This window comes from Camelus bactrianus, chromosome 9 (genome assembly GCF_048773025.1).
Source record: "Camelus bactrianus isolate YW-2024 breed Bactrian camel chromosome 9, ASM4877302v1, whole genome shotgun sequence".
Taxonomy (NCBI): domain Eukaryota; kingdom Metazoa; phylum Chordata; class Mammalia; order Artiodactyla; family Camelidae; genus Camelus; species Camelus bactrianus.
This window is the reverse complement of record NC_133547.1, coordinates 13746064-13770016: the sequence shown is the minus strand read 5'-3', so window position 1 is coordinate 13770016 and position 23953 is coordinate 13746064. Positions and strand designations below refer to the sequence as shown.

The following is a 23953-nucleotide window of genomic DNA, read 5'->3' as shown; positions in this document are numbered from 1 at the left end:
TTACTAAACCACTACACTAGGAGATGGATTTCTCCTTAACTCTGCAAGTCATTCATTGCTCCTTGGGATGCAATTCAAACTAGCATAAAATATTTCTAGTTCAGAGAAAGGCTTATGGCATTAGAATCCATAGTTGTAAGATGTATTAATTGCAGTCTTATATCCAAAGACTTGTTTTGGGAGGGGTTTATTAATTCAGCCCTGAGTAACTTAATATGATCTCCCCAAATCTTTAAAAATCATGGAGAGTTAAGACTTCGGGGAGGAAGGGGTAAGAGACTTTCTACTAAGAGGTGCCTTATAGTTATTTTATGTAGGAAGGACATGAAGCAATTACAGAACTATAAGAGTGTAAAACCAACTACAAATGTATAACAAAGATGATGACAGTAAACAGTATATTTTTGTGACTCTTGGTGGTTTGAACTTTTTTCTTGATTTTCTGAGTAATATGAGTTTCTCCATTCCACAAAGTAGGTACCATTTTATTGCAACTGAATTTATTTCAATGTTCGATGCTGGGTTAGAGTTAGGATGTTCTCAGTCTGCTAACCTCATTACCAAACAATTTTATCGTCTTCATGCAGAATGCTGATCTTACAGCAAAGCTGCAGTCGACAACTTCAGCCCTTCTCCATCTGAGTGCAGAAACTCAGCTCCTTCTAAAAGAGTTATTATCTATGAAAGGGATGCAAAAGAAATGTGAAACATTAGAGGAGGAGAAAAAGAAGTTGGAAGAAGAAGTAGTAAACCTCAAACGTCACCTAGAAGTGAACACAGTGGAACGCAGTCAAGTGGAGCAGTACAAACAGGATATTGAAGAGCGAGCAAGACGGGATGTAGCAGAAAAATTGACAGAACTCAGTCAAGTCGTGCAGTGCAAGCGGGAGGCTGAAGAGCGAGCAAAACAGGATGTAGCAGGAATGCTGAAAGAACTCAGCCAGTTTTTACAGGTGAAGCATTGATCTCTAATGTGCTCTAATACACCTTGCTGCAAATTTCAGTTTGGATGTATACATTTTATGTTTCCTCTACTTCCCTTATAGCAGTTTGTTCTGTAGATTTCTGGAAGGAAGGCCGCATTTGTTACTCCCTTTAAATTATTCAATTTCCATCATTACTATCACTAAATTGATCTTTCAGAAGAATTCTTACTAGAGAATCATTTTAAGGCCAATTGGTGTAAATCAAGACTCCTAGGAGGAAAAGAAAATATTGTGATTTAAATATTGTACCACACTCTTGGGTTACTCTTAGGTTTTATTGTTCAATTTTTAAAATGTCAAGTTGATCCTATTATTCTTTGAACTATCACATTACATGAGTACTGATACGAGTGATTTAACTTCAATTTCATAATTCAGATTTAATTCACTTGACATTGATGATAAGTATTTTAAAGTACAGGTTTTTTACATCTAAAATTGCTGTCTGAATCAATGACTCAAAACTAAAGAGAACAAATACACTGTAATTACTCAGGCTATAATTATTTTTAAAATTGTATCCTTTTAATTTGCTTTAGACACAAGCAGCATATGAAGAAAACTTGTTAAGAGAATATAAAAATGCTTCAATAAGTCAAATGAAGCATAAAATTAAATATCTGGAATCTGAACTGAAAAGTAAAACTTTTCAGTTACATGCTGAGAAAAAAGAACTGGAAAAATACAGACAACTGTACCTCGAAGAGCCAGAAGATAGAACATCATGGGCAAGTCAATTACACTCGTAAGTCAAAACATAGAATTATAGAGAATAATTTAGTTCATTAATTTGCTTCTAAGGCATAATATTTACTGAGCCAGGTTCATGAGGTGAGTAGCAAGTGAAAGCTGACTAGATAGTATAATTTTGGAAAATGATGTTAGCAAATGAACTCTCCTTTAAAATGATAGTCCAGGGCAGTTTGCATCTCCCTGCCTTTTGTTGCTTTTACATGACTTTATGTTTTATATTTGCATATATTTAACCTGATCTAGACTTTAAGCTGGGGGTTTTGCAAACTTTGTTAGTTAGACAGCCATATTATCACAAAATTTCTAGCTGGAATTCCCATAAGTAGAAATGTTAATGAGTTTAAAGTTAACTGTGTTTTGGAATAGTACAATTTAAACCCAAGGGGCCTCATTCTGGTGTTTGGTGAATTTACTTTCTTGATTGTGATATTTGGTATCACCACTAGTGGGCACCCTGAGACGAAGTACTGTATCCTTCTAAGTTTGTCTCTGCTACGTAAAGGCATGCTTGGGGAATGGGGGAAACTAACATAGGGGTGAAGGTCAGTATAGTAGTCGACAAAGTGGCTATAAAGAATACAGTGGCCTGCCCGAGGGAAGACAGAAAGGGCAGACCCCTCCTCCACTGCCTGAGTAACAATGTTGTAAGCTACAGGTCTCCCCGGTATCCAAAAGTAGAGTGTTCCTATGAAAGTTGTCTGTGTAAAGCAAAGAGGCAGTTACCTTAGGACACATCTTGCTGGTGGATGCACAAAATAAATATGCATAAAGCACAGGAGCTCACAGACACAGTCCAAAGCCGAGGCGGCGTGATGCCGGGATACTGAGTGTGGTTCTGGGGAAGGAGCTCGGTGGGGCCCCTCTTGCTGCTCGGGGTGCGTGTTGCCCTTCTGATGGCTCGGGCTAAAACAAACACCCAGCGCTATTCTGGCTTTTTGCTTTTTTTTTTCATAAAAGTGAAAATGCGCTTGAGATTATTTTTCGTTATAGAAACCAGGTGCTGATAAAAGCGAAGTAACCAAGTGAGATTTGGGAAATTGGGGGACACTTGAAATTGCCCCTGGTGCTGTCACAGTTTATTCCCATCACCGACTCTGCCATCTGGTGCCCCCCAGAGGTGGTGGCTCTAAACTGTTCCTCAGTGCCGCATGCTTAATTTCTCCCAGGTAATGAGTGAAATGTGTACAGAAGGATGGTGAAAGCAAACACTTGATAATGGCTTTGAGGGATGGTTTATTTTTTATTTCTAAACTGGTTTCTTGAGGGCAAGTATGTCTAGATGCAGCCGGTGCAGAAGGCAGAGGGGGTCCCCTGTGGAGGCATCTCCATCTCTGACTCTCCCCACTTTGAAGTACTTGTTAGTTAAGGGCCCCCCCAGGCTCATATGTCCTTCTTTAGGACAGTTTTATACTGTAATTGTTTACAGTAGGTCTGCGCTGATGAATTTTCATTGTCAAAACACAGTTTAATGGGACAATCTGTTTACTATTACAGCAACTTTAAAAATACACATCACTTAGGAAAAAAATGAAATGAATGAAATCTGTGTTTTGCAATCCTCACAGGATTAACGAGAGGCTGGTAGTGATGAACACTAAACTTCAGATGGCGGAAGAGTACAAGAGTTCTGTCCTCAAAACTGTTCCTACAAGGCCTGCTGAAAAATTTCATGATACCTCAGAGCACAAATGGACTCTCACTCAAAGTACAAACTTCAGGATTTTTTCAGAACCTTCAACTAGCGTGAGTGATTGCTTGTTCAGGGTTAGTTATATTATCTTTTTTCCCCTGGGTTTCAGATTTCTGATATAATCCTTGTTTTTAATTTGATGAAATTCTGAGTTACTTATTTGACTTACACACACTAAGTAAAAGCCATAATTAATTGTGCTAATAAAGAAAGGAGACAGAAATTTTATACTTTTTTTAAGTCCCTGGACTTCTCATTTTCAAGAGATACCTGTCATTAACTTTATTCAATAACTGCAACTAAACTGACAAACTTTAAACTTCTTAAAATCTCCATTTTAAATTCTATTTGAGAAATTAAGTATTATTGCCTAATAACTAGAGATATACTTTCCAATGTTTGGCTTAGTTTCTGATTGATTTTGGTTTGGCATTGGTTCATAGTAATTTTCAAGTTTTGCCGCACTCCATTTTTTCTACCCCTAAGCATAAGTAAATGGCATCGAGATACTTAACCACATATGGATGTTTTTATTTAAAGGAATCCAAGATAAATTCTTTTTATGAATTCAATAAACTTGTAACATTAAAAACATTAATTTCTGTTTTTAAGTTTAAAGTTTTTATCACTTTTTTCTGTAAGAGTACATCTTTAATTGCTATTTTACTTATAGCATTTTTATTTTAATTGTTACAAAATGTCTTACTAACCGATTGTAGAACATTTCTGAATATGCAGTCAAGTAAAGCAAATATTTAAATTTTTAAAATGAAGTTCACTTATGTCTCTGTCTTGCCCTCAGCTGTAGAAATACCGACGTGGCAATGATACGGAGCCTTTAAATTACAGCTATTTTCCATTGTGTATCGTTGTTAAAAGAGCTATTTAAAGCAGTGCACGTTGGTTTATGCTTTGATGGTGTTTTCGTGATCTTCTTGATGCAGAGAAAGGTAGCATGGGCCCTTGTTAAGTGAGGTCTCAACCTGTTTTTTCTCACTTGGCTTCATGTCATAATAAAAGAAGAAAAAGCTCAGGTTTCATAGACAGTGTGGTGGGTAAATTGAGTCTAAGTGCTTCAGAGTCATGAAACTGGACTGCGTGGTATGAAACAAAATGCGTGGCTAACACTTCTGTCAGTGGCTAAGCATGATGCAAACTTGAAATGTTCCCATTAGTTGTCACCAAATAATTGACAGTGTGTCAATTTACAGGATGGTGGTGGAAGAGTGTGAGTGCAAAAGCAGTGCAGGAGAAAGCTCCTGAGGACAGTTTTTTCCTTTAATGTTCTTGGTGGAAAGAGGTGTCTATATTTTAGTACTTCGAGATAAGTTGGAAAATCGTTTATTTTAAACTCAGTGTTGTAGTTCCAAGGTACACGTAGTTCTTCTGTGGGGCCATGGGGCCAAATCATGCTAGATGTAGCAAGGGAGATGAAAAGGCACTGCTCTGTCCAGATGCAAAGCCACGTCTTCACCACCACTACGGAGCACCTCACAGGAGTTATTATACAGTTACTGTTTACAGAATTCTTAGTCAGACGTACAGAAAGAAGGTGCCTTCTGGAATTGCTAGGGATGTAATGATTTCTGCTGGGAAAACATAAAGTAATGCTATGAGAGGTGTGAACATAGTGTTTAAAATGACAGGAAGGGATGGGTTTTTGGATGGGGCTCAACAAAACAACAGACTTCCACAGCTTTTCAGCTATGATTCCAGAAAGCAAAATGTTAAAAATGGCATTGGGATTGAATTTAACATTCTCCTTTATTTGCAAGGTTTTAACAGTTTGGACTCTTCCTACTGTGAAGTTCTAGCTTACTCAGCCTTTTTTTCTAACTTGATGGAATATTGCACTAAGTCTGTGATTTCAGTCGCGCTGGTTGTTGAAGCAAGTTTTCTCCAGTTCATAACGCTTGGATTTATTGCCTCTCTTACTGCTACATGTAGTATAGCCTTGTCCCTTGACATCGTTGTGGTGGAAGCAGATGGACCCCATATCTATTTTGCTAATATTTACACTCAGATTTCACATTCTAGCTTATTTCTGGGGTGTTCTGTCCTACATGTCAGAAGCAATTTTACAGTTTTAGTCAATTGTGTTATTTATTATATTATTATAGAATACAAAAAGTTACAATTAGCCTGAGCAGATACATCACTGTTAGATTTTCTAGCACATAGAATTTTTTTCTAAGAATTGAAAACTTAATTCCAGACAATATTATAACAGACAGAATTTCTCTGTTTTAAAGATTTTGTTATGTTCAAGAGTTTTAAGTATTGGTGTGCCAAACATGAAGCATGGCCACAATAGTAAATAAATATCCTTCAAATCTATTTTAAATAGGAAGACTAAATCTTACATTGATTGATTTTTGGCTTTTGGTGTATCACTGACACTTTCAAACATTGTCTAATGATTTATTTAAGAAATTTTTAAATTTCTCAACTATCCATTCAGTTTAGAAACCCTTTTTCTAAATGGGATTATACCAGTGCACCAGAGCTAAAACGATTAATATTCCTAAGACTGTAACTTTTTACATGACACAGCACTGTGTCTCAGCAGAATCTGGTCACGTTTCTTTTAAAAGTAGCCTTCCAAGGCAGGGGACATCCACTCTGAATTTTAATTCTAATCAAACTATCACAGTAGTTAAGCTCATTTCTCATAAGGCAGAGGCAGAGTGTAGTGACCTTGTTTCTGGTATCAGTTCTCTGCCCTGTGGACTCCCTCCTGCCCTCATTTCGTTTTGTGTGAATGGACAAATGAGGAAGCGTGTTATCTTTTGTGAGACAATCACTTAACTTCCTCCAGTTCTTTTTCTTTCATTCACTCTTTTCCCTATACTTAATTTTTCAGCTCCTTGATCAACAAATTCTTTCTCATTTCTTTTCTCTGCAGCAAAATACATATATTTAATAGTTACAAACTGACAATATAGCCTTGCAGAGGAAAAGATAGTAATCTTACTTTCAATTCATGTAAAAGTGTGATCTACATTTTGCATAGTGTTATATGAAATTATTTCAATAAAGGCTTCTCCCTTCATCTGTTCGGTGTTACTAAATTCGTAGGACCTGCCTAGCACTGTTGTCTCATTGTTGATTGCATAAGGCCTCTCTAGAATGCTCTTGTCAGACAGTGTTATGGAAAACAGTCTCTGAAAATATCGGCAAACGGTGGCCGAAAATTTTGTCTTTGCCCCTAACAATTACAAAGGCCTTGGCTCTTGTGTTACTGTTATCACCACAGTGTTTATTATGTCTGGTGGACTATTTTAGACCCTGTTTAGTGAGTGGGTGACTTTTATAAGAAAGATTTTTAAAAGAACACTCTAGATGGGGACACTTGTAGTTTGAAGTGTCCCCACACATTTCATAATTAAATACATACCTAATTAAGTCAAGTTTCAAAAAGTTGGCCCTAATTTCTAGAACAGAAACAAAGTTACAGTCAAAGAATTCTGTATTGTTTTCCTTGTTTCTAAGTCTAGGAAGTTGTGAATCAGAAACCAAGTTTGGAAACTGGTGCTAGCCTCTCCTTTTTTTCAAGCAGCTTTTCTGACATAAATGTCTTAGTCATATACAGAGAGCAACATCCATTTGTTTAATTTGTTTGCCAGTAGAATTTTCACTTGACATTATAACAGAACCCCTTTCTTCATCTTATGTATCTACGATGCTGTGTTAAAAACATATTTAGCATAGAACAGACCTTAAAATTTTAGTTTTATAAAAGTGCAGGAATAGAAAGCTCATTTTAAGGAAAAGTCCATGAAAGTTAAAAAAAAACAACTGAACTTTTATAAAGGGCAGGTTTTCTGAGTAGTGCAAATTAATGCATTCAGTGTAGAACATGACTTGAATTGTTTAAACTCTTTGTGCTAATGAGATTGGACATCACCCTCTGAGATTATGTGTCTCTGACAGGGCAGTGTTTACTGTACTTTCCATCAGGGGAATCTAAGCTTTTCATATATACACTCTCTATTATCTAAAATCAAAGTAAGTAGGAATTTATTTTATTTTATTCATCTGATAATTTTTCTATTTAAGCAATCCCCAAGTTAGGTCAAGTCTCTAAAAGTATAATTTAAAGGCCACATTTCATAAGCTAGCTGTCATTCCTCTGATAGTCTTTCTTGTTTAACTTAAACATTAAAAATAATATTTGACTTATTTCAGATGCACAAGAAGTTGGGAAATAATGCAGCTAGAGAAGTAAAAGAAGGTATGCTGCCAACATTCCTGCATTTAGACATTGATTTCTGAAATGCACTGTAAACAGTAAATGGCACCTCTTTCTGTTGTTTGAAAAACAGTTACTACGTTAAATTTTTTACTTACACATATCTAATGAAAAATGTGAAAGCACAATTTCATTCATAATGATAAATATACTTATTGCTCACTTCTTCATCATGATCCATAGCTTTAAAAAAGAAGTCTGTGTTCTCTATTTCTGGCTGTACCCTTCCCCTCCTGCTGGCCCTGTGGGCCTGTCACCTGCACATGGCTACTGTTCTCAGAACACATGGAGCTCATCAGCTTCTCGAGTTTCTGATAGTGACAGAGGCCAACAACCCCAGACTCAAGCAATCACAGTTCATGTAGCTGTCACCTGGTGGATGACAGTTAAATTTCCTGTCATTCCCTTTGTCACTTGTTAACATTTTGCCCTCAGGAAAAACTCCAACTTTCTTAGCTTGGAGGAAAAATACCCACATCACTTTGGCTCTTGCCAAAGAGTTCAGCCACGTCTCTTTCCTCCCCTGCTCCGCCCTCTGCTCCAGCGTCTAGTCAGACTGCTTCCAGCTCCGCGGGCGCCCTTCCTGCCTCTGCTCTGTGTGTCTGCTTGTTGCCTCTCCCCCCACCCCGCACTTTCTCCTCGTCCTTCAGGTATCTGCTTACATATCACGGCCACCAAAGAGTGGACAGTATTGACACAAAGCTGGACGTCCCTTCTGAGTGTTCCACCTGTGCCCTCTTTTATACCTGTCATGGCATTTATGTCTCTGTGCCGAAATTGCCTGTTCATCTATTTTTCCAGTTTACAGTACATGATTTTTCAGGGTGGACTGTGTCCTCTTCATCTTGGGATTCCAGTGTTTTTCACAGTGCCTTAGCACATGGCTGCTGAGTAAATGAATGAGTAATGAGAAAACCAGGAGCTCTGATCCTTAGCCACAAGAGCAGTTAATTCAACGTGCAACCCTGGGCAAAGTGTAGAGTAGTAATCTTGGGTTTGTGTTGTAATCATATGTAGGTATTTTTCATTCTTCTTAAAACTTAGAAAAGTCTCAGCTTAAAAAAAACTGACATTTAGTTACCTATGAAGTATTTTAAATAAGGAATCTAATTCTTTCATTTTCTTTCCAGCTACTCCTAAACTTCAGTCTGAGTCCTACAGAACTCCTCGAGGATCTTCAAAAGAGTCAAGATTAATTGAAGATATGCTTTTGAAAGCATGTAAAGAATATGAGGAGGTTTTGAAGAGAAAGTATCTGTTATACGATGTTACAGAGGAACAGTAAATATTTACCTGCTGGGCTGCTTGGGTAACATTTTAGTTATTTCTCTTTAAGTAAGATATAGACAATGTTTATTAAAGGAAAATATTTTTGTATTATATGTGCATGATTAAAACTCATGCACATATAATGTGGTATTTTAAGCCACATTTCTCTGCATCTCATTAACTTGTAAGCCGATTTTGGGAATAAAACCCAGCACTTTGGGGTATTACATACTCAAACTGAGCCCGGATGCCAGCTGTTTAAACAACACCCAACCACCCACCAAACTTCTCATTGATATTGAGCAGTGTTGATTGATAGCTTTTTTGAATTTTCCACTGTTAATCACTGTATATAGACCTGAAGATTTAGACGGACAGCATTCGGATCTGGTGTGGCTGCTGTCAGCGTTCTGATGGATCACAACAATCATTACAGTGCCATCAAACTTTCTATATGCTACCTTAAACACTGATTCACAGCTATTTCCTCAAGGAGAAATGAAATCTACCTCAGGCTTTTCATCTTCTCTATTTATTTAATTACTTTTTGGAAACAGTCTTAAAATTAGAGACAAGTTCTGAGCACCAGACTCAAGTGGACATTGTCACAAAACTGTCACATCTTCCATTCATTCTCCTAAGGCACTATTTATCTTTCCTAAGTGTCACTTGTTCTACCATTAGCACCTTTTCTCTCCCCTCTCACCAAGAAGTCATTTGTTTTTCAAAAAATGCCTTTCTCCTTTTCCTGTCACTTATTAAATTGTATATAAGCCTCCAATTCTAGCCACCCCTCCCAATCACATTTCTTTGTAAACTCTTGCATGTATTCATATGTAATTTTTTTCTCACAGTAATTGGCTTTAGTCAATTTAATTTGCAGTCTCCCAATCACTGAACCTAAGAGAGTAAAGGAAATATTCTCCTTCTCAACAATTTCCAAGAGCTAAAATTTTAATAACTCCTACTTACATCCTTTATTCCCTTTTCTGTCCTTGCAGTGTACTTACTTGGCAAAACTCCCAATGACACAACTGACTGATTATCATTCTTCCCCCTTAAGTTCCCCCAGGCATCTAAGTGCTGCTGAAGACAACCAGACACTGCCCAGTGTTCCTACTACTTTTATTTAGTTAATTTGCATCTTCTTCCTTCTCAGTGATGATTTCAAATTTCCCTCTCTGTAAACATCTCCCTGTTTCTTCCCTCTAACTTGAACCACACAGTCTTAATTCCGACGACAAACTTCCTGAAAGATTTGCCTGCTTCCCAATCAGCAGTCTGTCCCCACCCATCTGGTGTGTCTTCCCCTTCCTCCATCCCCACGCAACGAGTCACTGATGACTCCCATGTCTAAATCAAAGTGACACCTTTCCATCCCTTGTCTAACTGAAGTTTCTCATGCCTCCAGCCATTCCATGTAACCAACCTCTGTAACTGACCGCTGCCTGCAGCAACCTCTTCAGTCTTTAGCTGAAGATGATGTTGAAGGTGAGGGCTTCAGCCTTCTTGATGAGTTCACTCAGTTTTTCCTGGCTGTCTCCCAGGGGTATAAACAGGAAGTACACATGTTATTCAATTTTTGTTTATTTTTCTCCTGTTAATCTGCCTCATGTCAGTTTAAATGTTAGACCAGCCAGATGAACCTAGAAGGGTAGAGGACTACTCCCCGGCCCCGCCCCAGCACGAGCCTGTGCTCATTTACAGCTGCCGTGGGCGCTGCCTCGCCTGCAGGGAAGAGATCGATGGCAAACACTGCTATTCCTACAGCACTAGCCAGTGAGCTGAAGCTCACCTGAATGTCTTCCAGGCTGAGGTGGGGTCACTGATCCTGGCAGCAGAAGGCTGCCTTTGTGAAAGAAAAATAAAAATGGAGTCTGCATTGCTTGAGAGGGCTCTCTAAGGAGGTGTGACTTATGCACATCTCAGCGCACAGAGAATCCAACCCTGTGAGCATTCATTGCCTTAATGAAGTCATCTGGAACACCTGCCAGAAACTTAAGATACTCATTAAGCCCCAACCCGAAAATAACCTGTGATTCCTTAAGGAAAAGGTTTCCTGCCTGGCTCACATCAGTAACAGCCACAATTCTCGTCCGGCAACTTTTGACAACCTCTTGGCTTTTTGTCTTTATAAGCCCCTAACTCCCGTCCTTGAGACACTCAGTTTTACCCAAACCTGTGTCTCCCAAGTTGCAATTTATTTCTTCCAGTTTTATTGAGATATAATTGACATGCAGCACTGCATTATAAGTTTCAGGCATACAGCATAACGACTTCATTTACACATATCTTTACATGATGACCGCAATGTACTTTACTATAACTATGAACATAACTATACCCCTGTCATTGGGATATAGTAAAATGATTAGTCAGGGTTCTCCAAGGGGGAAATGAAAATAATAGGAGATTATCCAACTCTCTGTCTATCTGTCTGTCTAGCTTTCTATCATGTCTGAAATCTGTAGGGTGGGCCTGCAGCCTGGAAATTCAGGTAAGAGTTAATGTTGCAGTCTTGAGTCTGAATTCCAAGGGACCATAGTCTGGAGATTCAGAGTGGGTTTCCACGCTTCAGTCATGAAAAGAATTCCCTCCACTTTGGGGAGCCTCAGGCTTACCTCTGAAGACCTTCAGCTGATTGGATGAGGCCCATCAACATTATGGAGGGTAATGAGCTTTATTCAAAGGTACTGATTTAAATGCTAACCACACCTGAAATACATGTTCACAGAAACCTCTAAACTGGTGTTTGACCAAACAACTGGGCATCATAATCTAACCAAGAGATATTTATGAGGAGTTGGAGAGATTTGTTCTAAGGGGAGATAAAGCTTTGTTCCAGCAGGAAGTAATTTGCTCAGCACAGTTCTAGGTCAGCTTTGGGAACCTGATAATCATGAAGTCTGATCTGATTTTCCCAGCTTGTGACTCTTTGTGTCCAGCAGATGGCGCGAAATGACCAGTCATAGTTCAGACGCACAGGCTTATTTTTGGGAACAGGTGCGATGTATTTATGTATGGCCAGCATCTTAAACAAAGCCCTCATGTTGTCTGTCTGTGACTCTATTTCTCCATTTTACTGAGACATGTGGATCAAAATGAGAAGTTCACAGGAAAATGGTTGTCTTTCCTGGAATGTGGTGATATTGAGGAATAATGAAAATGTTAAGTCAAACACAGAGACAGCCTAGTAAAATGGCACCTAAACACAGGTGTGGGGAACTCGTGTGTGTGTGTGTGTGTATGTGTGTGTGTGTGTGTGTGTGAACTTGTGCTTCTGAGAAAGATTAAACAGGAGTGGAACTGATGAAAATTACTTCAAAAAAAGGTAAAGATAAGATATTGTAGAAAAACCTGTAAAGGGAATATATTTGGAGAAATGAAAGAGAAAAGCCAACTCGAGTGCGTGTGAGACCGGGCTACGTGGATGGAGTGTTAACACGGGAACCCCTGGAGAAAGGATCCATGCGCCCCAATAACAGGAGACCTGAGCTCCAAATGAAGACCATGTAAGTGGAGGATTAGGAAAAAGACACCAAACCATCTGCAACCAATTCAATGGGATCCTTTATTTTATGGGGCTCTTCACTTCATTCTCACATAGACTAGGAACGATCCACATTACACGCAGCGTGTGTTCCAGGAGGCAGGCTTGAAGCTGTAGGCACTGAAAAAGGAACCTCCCTACCATGAAAAATGAGAGAAGAAAATCACAAGGCTGAGTTGGAATAGTACCTAATAACAGGAGGTGCTGGTAAGGAATCTCTCTGCAAGGTTTGACAGGGAATTTTGCATTTCCCCCTAGACGTCAAACTGAAAAACAAAAACAAACCCTGCTTCTTCCTCCCAGGTCCACACTGAGTCACAAGACTATTATTCATTTGAACTTTTAAAATGCATGGGTTCCTATTTATGTATTCTTGGTTCAAAGTAAAAGGTGAAATATGTAAACAGAGGTAGTTTGCAGGCGGGCTGTGAATGGTCTTGAGTGCCGTGCTGAGGAATGTCAACTTAATCCTGTCTGCAAAAAGAAACTGCTGGGGAAGGCTGCAAAATGACTTGGGGTTTAAAATCTTCCCCTGGACACCTCAAGGTTTCAAAATCCCACTCTGGAGATCCTATGGTGTAGAAATCCCATCCTGGTGTAGAGAATGGATGGGTATAGCAAACATATTGGAAACAGGGATGCTTTTTTCAGAAAGTGCAGAAGACGTGTGTGAGAGCTGTAGTGGAGGGCATACAGAGAGGTGGCTGTATCTGAGAGACGGAGCAGCTAGAATCAATAACACTTGGTGAATTACTGGATGTGGTGATTAAGGGAGAAGAAGGAATCAAAGATGACTCAGATTTCCAGAGAGACCAACTAGCTGAAGGGCAAGGCTATTAGCCTAGATTAGGGACACGGGAAGAGGATAAGTTGGGGATGAGATAAGTTTTTTTCAATCTAAAATTTAAAGAATCTGTATTATGCGCCAGGGCTTTGCTGGTACTGAACATGCATCTCATTTAATCTCAACAGCATTCTGATGGAAGTCTTGTCATCAACCCCATTTGACAAAGGAGGAGATGGAACCACAGAGAGGTTTAGTGCCTTGCTGTGGGCAGCCAGCTCTCTTGTGGCGGGGAGGCGGGCAGCAAGTGCTCTCGCTCTTTAACTGTGCCCACCTGTCTGAGATGAATTGTGAGCATGTTGAGGAGGTGGCGATCTGGGGCTATCTAATTATTGGTATAAAATTGGCAGATGAAAATCTATTTCCTTTTATGCTTTGTTTTTATTTTCCTTCCATTTACATGTCAGTATTTATCAAGGCTTGACGTGGAGCCCCATGTTCTTTTCTTTGTATGTTGTATCCATTTTCATCCACACTTTCACACCCACGCACTGACTCCCGAGCACTGATCTCAGTCCTTGACAAACAGCTATTTATCTCCAGCTGCCTGTTAAGCATTTCTAATGGCATGACTGCTGCCATAAAAATATTTAATCCCTAACTGATTGTGTAGGGTCTAGTAACCAGCTGTGTCAACCTGGAACAGTCATATATCTTTTCAGAGCTTCAGAGTTTTCTTGGCTGACAAGAGGTGGTTGAAAGTTGAGTATCTAGAGTACAAGGCCTTACAGCCTAGGAGAAGCCTTAGATACCTATATATTGATAAAACCTCCTTACGCTGCCTAGGTTCCTGTAGTTCTAATTTGTGCTGTTCAATACAGTTTAAACTTAAATTCTATATAGTTAAAAACTCTCTTCCTCGGACTCACTAGCCATATTTAAATGCTCAGTTGTCATATTGTGACTAGCGGCTACCGTAACAAACAATGCTGACACAGAACATTTTTGTCATTACAGAATGTTATTCTGGATGGCTCTATAAATTAACCAACCATTGCATTTAAAGCCAAAACTATCTTCCTCTCCATTAGCTCAAACTTCATACTTCCTTTGTCTCATGTAGCATATGACACCACTGCTACGGGCTGAGTAGGGTCCCCTACCACCCCCGGCCCAGGTTCATATGATGAAGCTCTAGTCCCCCCACCACAATGTGACTGTATTTGAAGACAGAGCCTTTAGAGAGAGAATTACAGTTAAATGCGATCACAGCATGGGACCCTAATCCAATAGGGCTGGCTTCCTTATAAGAAGAGAAGGGACCATTGTCTCACAGCAAGGGCATAGCGGAAAGGCCAGGTGAGGACTCAGTGAGAAGGGAGCCACCTGTAAGCCAGGAACAAAGTTCTCACCAGAAACCATCTGTGATGGCACCTTGATCTTGAATTTTTGCATTTCAGAACTATGAGAAAATAAATGTCTTGTTTAAGCCACCCAGTCGGGCATTCCATTATGGAAGCACAAGCAGGTTAATACAAATGTTCTCTAAGAGACCTGACCGGGTAGGAAGTCCAGGTATGAAGGAAAGAGTTGCCTCTGCTTCTGCCCACACCTCCATATCTAACCCTAACGCCTTTGTCTTCTCTTTTAAATTGATGTTTCCTTTTGCATTTGTCTTGAATATTCTCTTTCCATTTCCACTACTAACATTGCATCATCTCATATTTGAGATGCTGAGCTACGTGGCATCACTCTCCCCAACTACTGCTTGCAATTTATAAATTAATCTCACTAAAAGATTGTTTTCAATAATATGTTAATTTTTGTCATCAAGCTTCAGAGGTTCTTGATGAACTCTAGGACAAAGCCCAAGCTTCCTATCCCAAGATTCATAGTGCGGCCCCTATCTACTCCTTTTTTAAAAAATTAGATATAATTGACATAAAACATATTAGTTTTAGATGCACAACATAATAATTCAGTATTTGTATACATTGTGAAACGATCACCACATAAGTCTGGTTGCCATCTTCCACCATTCTTAGTTACGAAAAACACACATTTTCTTAATGCCTCCCCCCCACGCAGTACGCACTCTGAACCAACTGATCCTCCGGCTCGTTTCTACACTTTGACAATCACCGACCTTGCTCCTTGCTCACGTGTCCTGTCCCAGGAGGCAAGTGGATCCTGCTCTATGTTCCGACTCTTCCAACTCCTCATTGTCCATCACCCATCACCCCCAGCGCAGCCCACAACTCCCTCTCTTTCTTGGAAACTTGACTCGTCACTACCAGCAACAGAATCATAACAGAAATTACAATAAAAACAACTTACGGAATGATTACTGTCAGCCAGCGACTGTGCTTAGGAGTTTATTTTATGTACTTTTTCATAAAAACACTCTGCAATCAACATCACTGTCACCGATTTTAAATGGAAGAACTGAGGATCCTATTGCCCAAGTGAAGGCAAGCCTTAGCTTATCCCTCTTTGTTACACTCTCTCCTTAATGCTGATTTAGTGTTTGGTCCCAGAATAGTTGTCTTGTTTTCCCTACTAGCCTGGAAGCTTCCGAAGGCAAGTCCGCATCTAACACACTTCAATCAGGCATCAAAGCCGATCTCCAACTGTCCCGCTTTTCTCCCCACTTAGCTTTCTAAATCCCATCCCTGGAAGGCTGACATTCCTCACATATCAGCCTTAGGCTCGCTGCTCTTTCTTGCTCTATGCACTTTGCATTGTCACTACATGAGCTCTTGGCTCCACCACCAACTGTATGTGTGGTTCAGGCCCGCCTGGCCTACTCCTCTGGTAGAAAATACCTGTATGGAGAGAAAGGCTGGAATCCATCAGCAGCCGTAGAACTCTTTTGTGACCTCTGGCAGGGCCAACACTGGTAGGAGGATAGTGAGACCCTGAGGATGTGAACTTTAAGGAGATGCTCCCACAGGATTGTGGACTTGCTGACCCTGAACTTTCATGACCCTGAGGAAAAGTCTGCCCTTGACCTGTGGGGTCGGCCTAGGGAACATGCTTGGTACACCAACAGTGTTGGCTGTAGTCCTGTAGGTCTTTGGAATGTACTGTAATATACTACATTTTCCCTTGTTGTATAGTTAGTGCTATGCTGGGCTTTCCCTTTGTTACATGTTAAGTTTCTTGAGAACAGAAACTCAGTTATCTCTTTAAACCCTCCCCGCCAGTGCTTTATAACACACCAGCCACCCCCCCCAAAAAAAAGTGGTTGCAATGTTGATTTGAATTCCCTCTTTTTTTGTACTATCCCTGCGGTGGAAGCCTATGAGAGCTCCCATTCCCTTTACCCCTATGAGTTACACCCTGGGCCCAGAGAGATATCTATAAAAGATTTAGGGACTGCAGGGAGTCAATGGAGGAACAGGCACAGGAGGCAGCACTTAAAGAACTAGAGCCAGAACAGTGGTTCTCAGTGTGGTCCCTGGATCCACAGCCTCAGCCTGACCTGGGAACATGTTAGAAACGCAAGCTCCCAGGCCCCAGCCAGAAATACTGAGTCAAAAACTCTGGGAATGGGGGCCTTAGACCATGTCTTTATAAGCCCTTGAGTGATTCTAAGCTGAAGAATGATCAGGTAGTGAATCAACCTTAGGGCCACAAAGGATTTCTTGGAGTGAGCCAGAGGGAAGAAACTGTAACCTTAGAATATTAGCCTTGTTGAGTAGCAGCGCTGAGAGAGACTGACTGACCCTGGGGAATGCGCTTTTATTAAAGAAACAAATTGAAATCTGAGATGCTTTTGACACTAAAGAAAAGGGTTTCTTTTATAGACAGTTTCAACCTGTTCAATAGAAACTCAACGGAAAGGATCCTGAAGAGACTGATGTGTCAGGGGACACTCAGGATAGGACAAGCCAGCTCAGAGGAGAAGCGGATGTCAGAGCAGACACGGAAGCTCAGCGGGGAGCCAGAGCCTGGCACGGATACATGACTCTGTCCCCAGATGCAGAGAGTCTTCAGCTTGGTCCCTGTAAAGACACAGAGGAAATGGCAGAGTTTGAAAGCCTGGGAGGAAAGGATGTGTTTAAGACTGTGAGTTTCAGAGAGCATAAAATGACTCAAGAGGCAGGCTGCACTTAGGACTAGGAAACCAGTAATATTCATGCCAGGCTCATCCAGGTGGGGGAACTGGCTGTTCCCAGATATTAGGCCTTGTGTTAGTCAGGTTTTTCTGGAAAACAAGAGGGGGTGTGTGTTTGTCTGCATCTGTGTAGGGGGAGAGAGGGAGGGAGAGAGAGAAAGAGAGAGAGGGAGACAGAGAGAGACTGAGAGTTTGATCTGTTGATTTTAAAGAATTGGTTCCCATGATTGTAAGAGGCTTTGTGAGTCCAAAATCTGATGGAATATGTTGGCAGGCTGGAGACTCCAGGAAGAGTTGCAGTTCAAGTCCAAAGACAGTCTACTGGCGGAATTCCTTCTTGCTGGGTTAGGGAGATGTAGGGTGGGGCTGGGGTCTTTGTTCTATTGAGCCCTTTGACTGATTAGATGAGGCCCACTTATATGATGGAGGGCAATCTGCTTTGCTCTAAGTCCATCAATTAAATATTCATCTTATTCAAAAAACACCCTCACAAGAAACATCAAGAACAACGTTTGACCAAATATCTGGACACCATAGCCCAGGCAAGTTGATATATAAAATTAACTACCATGGGCCTACATTCAGGACAGCTGCCTGCTAGCAGGCTGGTGGTCGTGGTGCGAGTGTCTGGTGCACTGCTACTGTGCTGAACAACTCAGAGGAGCAGAGATCCCAGTAAAGGGATGCACTACTTTCTTGGTGTTTGGCTCATTTCAATTTATAAGCTGGGTGTGTATAATACTCTAGTTAGAGGAAGGAATGAATTATATAAATTTCTATAAATAAATCAAGTGTTAATAATTCTTTAATTGTTTGAGACACCATATCTAAAATATTAAATTTTTATCCCCCTTTGCCATTCTCTTACTCAAGACTGTCCTAATTTTTAGATCCTCTACCTCAACATAATTTCATTGCTTTTCATGCACTTCCTGATTACGCTTCCTCTGTTTTGACTCTATTTTCCTTGCCTTGTTTATTTCTTTATTGTCTATAAAAATTAACAGGCATTTGGACTATTCTAATTTTTTATTATTATGAATAACATTTCTATGAGCATTTATATGTAAGTGTTTTGATATATACGCCGGCTCATTTCTGTTGGGGCTATTCCTAAAAGAGACATACATGCAAGTATGCAATTTTATTAGACTATATAATACAAGTTTCTTCAGGCTCTGTCTGAGTATTCTAGGTGCTCTACATTTTCCACCAACACCTGGTAGTGTTAATCTTGCCATTCCAGTGGGTTTGAGGTGAATATTTAATTGTGGTTTTAATTTGCATTCTCTGAGTATTAATAAGTTTGAATTCCCTTTCATTTGTTTGCTGGCTATTTTGATATCTTTCGGGGGGTGGGAAGTACCCATTCAAATCTCTTACCCTTTTCTTTTTTTCTATTGGATTTTTCTATCTTCTTATTGATTTTTTGGTCTTTCTTTATGTATTTTTTATACAAATCCTTTGTGGCTTATAGGCATTGTGTTTATCTTCCCTGAATTTGTGGCTTGACTTTTTACTCTAAATTGTATCCTTTGATAAACAGAAGATCTTAATTCGAATGTGGTCCAATTTATCAGTCTTTTTTTGTATGGTAAGTGCTTTTGTGTCTTGTTTAAGAAATCCTTCTTCAACCCCAAAGTAGTGGGGGCTTGGTTATGTTAGATACTCATAGAAATTTTATCTTTTATGACTCACATTAGATAAACTATCACTTGGAATTAATTGTATGTAAGGTATGAGGTAGTGTCAAGGTTAATTTTTTCCAGTGTGTTCCAGGTTGAGTTCCCTAGCAAACAGAATCTGGGACTCTAAGATTTGTGTGCAGAAGTTTTACTGGGGTAAACTTCTGAGAGGGAGTATACGGAGTTAGATGGGGTGGAGGGAGACTTAAGTTTGAGGATGCAGTTGCTTTCATGACCTAAGCTGTTCCCAAGGGGAACTCTTAAACTAGAATGGTCCTTGAGAGGCCAATCCAGGAAGGGTCAGGACTTTCCATACTTGCGTTGACCAGTCATTGATGTAGGAGTATCCTCAGGGAGAGAGAATCATCTTGGAAGAAGCTGCTTTCTTTGGCTATGGGAAATTCCCAGGAGGAGAGGCAGCTGTGAGCAGTGAGCAGCCATCTAACTCTCCCAGCTACCAGAACAATGAGTACCTCAGGCCTGAAAGGGCATCTGAGTAATCCAGGTGACTCGGTACCATTTATTGAGAAGAGTGTCCTATTCCCACTGTTCTGCAGTGCCACCTTTGTCATAGGTCAAGTGACCACATGCGTGGGTCTGACTTTTGAACTCTATTCTGTTCCATTGGTCTCTGCCAATCCTTGATGCAGTACCACGGTGTCATAATTACTGCAGATTTATCATAAGTTTTCATGTCTCGGACACTTTTTTTTCAAGATTGTTTTGGCTATTCTTGGCCCTTTGCAATGCTACTGTAGTCGTAGAACTAGTCCGTCAATGATCACACATACAAAATGTCTGCTTGGTTTTTGACTGGGTTTACACTGAATCTATGGCTTTAATTAGAGGATAACTGACATTTTAGAAACATGGAGTCTTGTAATTCACAAACTTGATCTATCCCTCCTCCTGTTTTGCCTTTAATTCCACTAAATAATATTTTATAGTTTTCTGTGTAGAGTCCTTGAAAATCTTTTCCCTTCCTTTTTTCTGATGCTGCTGTAAATTTAAAAAAAAAATTCACATTCGAACTATTTACACTGCTATAAAATTACAACTGATTTTTCTATATTGCCATTATATCTGGCAGCTTTCTTAAACTTATTTACTAGTTCAAATACTCAATCTGTAGGTTATTCTGAATTTCATACATGGATATTTATGTTGTCATTGAAAAATGACAGTTTTCTATCTTCTTTTCCACTACTTAACTCTTTTAATTTCTCTTCCTTATTTTAGGAACTCTGACTGAATGAAAATAAAATATCAGGTTTAAGAGCCATAGTAGGTAATTATAGCACAATTGAATTAACATTTTATTGAAGGACAGTTAAATTGGTCTTCTCTTTCCTATAAATAATGCTGCAGTGAGTATAATTTCACACATGCTTTTGTGCAGTTGCCTCATTCATTCATTAGAATGTATTCCTGGATTTTTTGGAATACTCAAATCAACAATTAAATCAAATGCACATAAAATATGTTTAAAATATTTTTATAACATGTATATGTGGTTACCAGACAACCATGCATTTTCTTAGTAACTTCTGCTTTGAGTTACAAGGGATCACATTGTTATGGAAAAAAGTGTAGGGTCTTCAAATGTACATTTAGAAAAAGAACTTTTGTGTGACATGAGTTTATATTCTCCTTTGTATGTGTGACTTAAGTTACTCTAACTTCCAAGGATTCATATGACCTTACTGTATTTTTATAAATCTCTTTCATAGTGTAAAAACTGCCTGATCTCTTGACCTAAAGAAAAATGCATTTTCCAAACATTTTCTTTTGATACTGCAAAAAGAAACTAGAGAGAAAGGGGTGGGAGGGACAGAGTGAGAGAAAGAACAAAAGTGAGGGGAGTATGGATAAACTATTTGACACCTTAATTCCTGCCTTGCCCACTACCTCCAATTTCAAGGTAATAGACTAATTCATTGCCTCTTGGCCAGTAAAACAGGTGGAAAGCAGAACCATCTGTAGAATGTTCTGGCTTTGTTTGAAACAGTTTAATCCCACTGAGAACAATAATTCCCCAGAAAAAAGTTCCCCTCGTCTAGTGTTAGAAGAGGTTCATAATTTCAGAGACGTAGCGCCCCAGGTCCTGTTTACAGAAGATGCCTCAGGGAGGCAGCAAGATCTCATAGAGGAATATTGGCACAGAGATTACAACGGGATTCTCAGATAAAATACAGGACATCCAGTTAAGTATGAAATTCACATAGACGATCTTTTTTTGTATAAGTATGTTCCAAATATTGCATGGAGCATACTTAAAAGACTGATTTGCTGTTTATCTGAAATTCAAATGTAATTGAGTGTCTTTTTTTTGTTGTTATTATTATTATTTTTGCTCAACTTGGCAACCCTAGATCGCAGGCACTTTAGAGCTCAGCTTTGCATCAGACAGGGATGCCTGAGGCCCACGTGTAGTGTGGCATGCGTCAGAGAGCCACCAGGTCTGGGTCTGCACAAACAGGGACAGCACATATCTTGGTACTAAGTGGAGATAAACAGACAACTGAGGACTAAGACCCTCCAATTGGTCACTGTGTGAAGCCTTCGAACCAGGGTCCAATCTGGTGTGGGATGGGTAGATTTTTCCAAAATGTCTGAGGCTGAATTTCTGATTTGATTGTTGAGATGAAATAGTCACATAAAATTATATTGTTCCCTAGGATATTTTAAAGCCATATTCCATTCACATCTGAGTTAGTAAACTGTCATTCTTACCTTGTGATGATGCAAAACCAAACCAGAAAAGTCTGGAGTTTCAAAATCTAGGTGATTCGTGTCTTAACTTTTTTTTTCCGCAATGGTCAGAGCTCTAGAAAAAGGTTTGTTTGAACCAGTCAGGAGTGGAACTAAGGATTCAGGGTGATGGCATGGTGATGACTACCTTTTTCTGCATCTGAAGATGTCCTCATGTGGTTGCCCTGTTGTCCCTGAGGTGCCTCTGAGTTGCAGAGGACAGGGTAGGAGGCAGAGATCTGCCCAGCTGGGACCTGCAGGGCGTGCACGCAGCTTATCCTGCCCACTCATGGGCAGCACTCCCGCAGCCACCTCAGAGCTGCACGACAGGAGTGGGAGATGCTAGTAAGTGTTGGTCACAAAGAAAGTGGCCATGACCAGAATCTGCAAACTCAAATGCAAACTCAACACAAACTCAAAAAACCCAGTGCAAATTAAAAAAAAAAACCAAATGAGTGCGGTTTCCCAGGGAGATCTGTGTGTAGGTGAAAACCACCCCCAAGGAGTACGTGTTGTTCATTATGACAGCACTTTGACTCCAATTTGCACGTGGCTCTTGTGACCCTGGTGTGTTCAGCTGGACCATGAGCTTTTGCAAGGACCCCATTTGTCCCCAAGACTTAGAAGCCTAGTCTGAAGGCAGCCAGGCTGTTTCCTTGGCCATTTTCCTTCCTGGCTCACTTCCTAAACTTTAATGCCTTACCAATTCTACACTACCGCAATGCCTTACTTATTGACAGTAAGAAAATCAAGCAAAATTAAACCAAAACCCACAAAAGTCAAACCCAGCCAGGGAAAGATCATTCATGAGCAATAACTTAGAGATCTTGGAAAGACCCAGCATGGCCAGGCTCACCTGCCTGCTCACTGCTACTTTCCCCAGCTCCCCTCTGATTTCTTCACGACCTTTGATTGGAGGTTGTTTTAACTGATTTCTCCGTGTGAGGATGTTGGGGAGAAGAGGTGCTTTTCTCACTAAGAAGATCCTGGGACCGTATTTTTACTTCAGAGGCTCAAATGACAAGTTTAAATAAGGATAAAGAATCCAAAAGAGGAATTCAGGTAGGTACATTATGCAGAGACAAGATTTAAAAAAATATATATCCTCTTCACTCTTCACATATCTACTCATTAGCACTACAGCTCAGTTTTCTCCTGGTCCTTGTCCCAAATCTGCCACCATCCAAGGAGGAAGGGTGTGTGAGGGTGGGGGAAACCCAGCGTCCTCAATAGACGTTGTAATACAAAGCCAGTAAATTGGAGGTGAAAACTACTTCCTAATAATTTGCAGGAAGCTGTGTCCTGTTTTTTAGGAATTCACCAGTTCAGAACTCATTTGGCAGCACAGGGACCTATTTCTGGGCTTTTTTTTTTTTTTTTTTTTTTTTAACCTAAGAACTACTCTTCCAATGACCTCTAGGTCAAATTTTAGAGACTAGTTTACTGATGATCAAGGAACTGGTATATGAAGTCTAAAATCCTCTGCCCTAGTATATGAAGTCTAAAATCCTCTGCCCGTATTTAAGAGGTACCCTGGGATCTGGACTTTCTCATTTCAATTCCTAGTATACTTGGAATGTGTTAAGTAGTAAAAAGCTTCACTTTAAGAAAATACTAGGAGTAAAGATTATTATTAGGTTGTACTGAAAATATGGCTATTTTTCCAGCTTGCTGATATATCTAGCTGTCCTCCCACCATCTCTCACTAACCAGCAGTTTGTTCCCACAGTATTTTGATGTTTGAACAAAGGCCCACCCTCCCCACTGCCCTCGCCAGGCAGGGCTTCTCTCTGCTGTTATCAGAGAGAGATCTGACCTGATAACTTTGACTTCTAAATGAACACTGAAATCAGACCCTCTGGGGCATCAAGCTGGTTTCTCCTTCCAGGTACTGTGGCACACCTTAAATCCTTCTTAAGGAAGGAGGACTGGAGCAGTACCCTGTGCCCTTCTGGCAGGAGAGAAGCTCATGCACTTTATCTTTTCTCTTTCCCATCTCTTGTCTGAGGGAATCCCAGGAATAGCTAATATTGTCAAATATGTCAGTGGCTTCCTCTTTATATCTGGTCTTCAGGTGCCATAATTATCATAATATATATCATTAAATATGTCA

At 40.0% G+C, this 23953-nt stretch overlaps 1 protein-coding gene across 11 annotated transcripts in view; it reads left to right on the top strand.

Annotated features, from left to right (window-relative positions):
* The window catches only part of LOC141578719 (ankyrin repeat domain-containing protein 26-like), a 45723-nt gene extending 35916 nt beyond the window's left edge, over positions 1-9807 (top strand). For 9 of the 11 annotated variants that reach the window (XM_074371082.1, XM_074371077.1, XM_074371081.1 and 6 more), the window contains 5 exons: positions 588-953; positions 1526-1731; positions 3305-3503; positions 7618-7663; positions 8812-8982. In XM_074371082.1, coding sequence (XP_074227183.1) covers positions 588-953; positions 1526-1731; positions 3305-3503; positions 7618-7663; positions 8812-8966 — 972 coding nt within the window. In that variant the 3' untranslated portion in view covers positions 8967-8982. Of the gene's footprint in view, positions 1-587; positions 954-1525; positions 1732-3304; positions 3504-7617; positions 7664-8811 lie in introns of all 11 variants that reach the window. The other 2 variants (XM_074371073.1, XM_074371075.1) reach the window with 2 other exon arrangements.
* The last annotated feature ends 14146 nt before the right edge of the window (positions 9808-23953 follow it).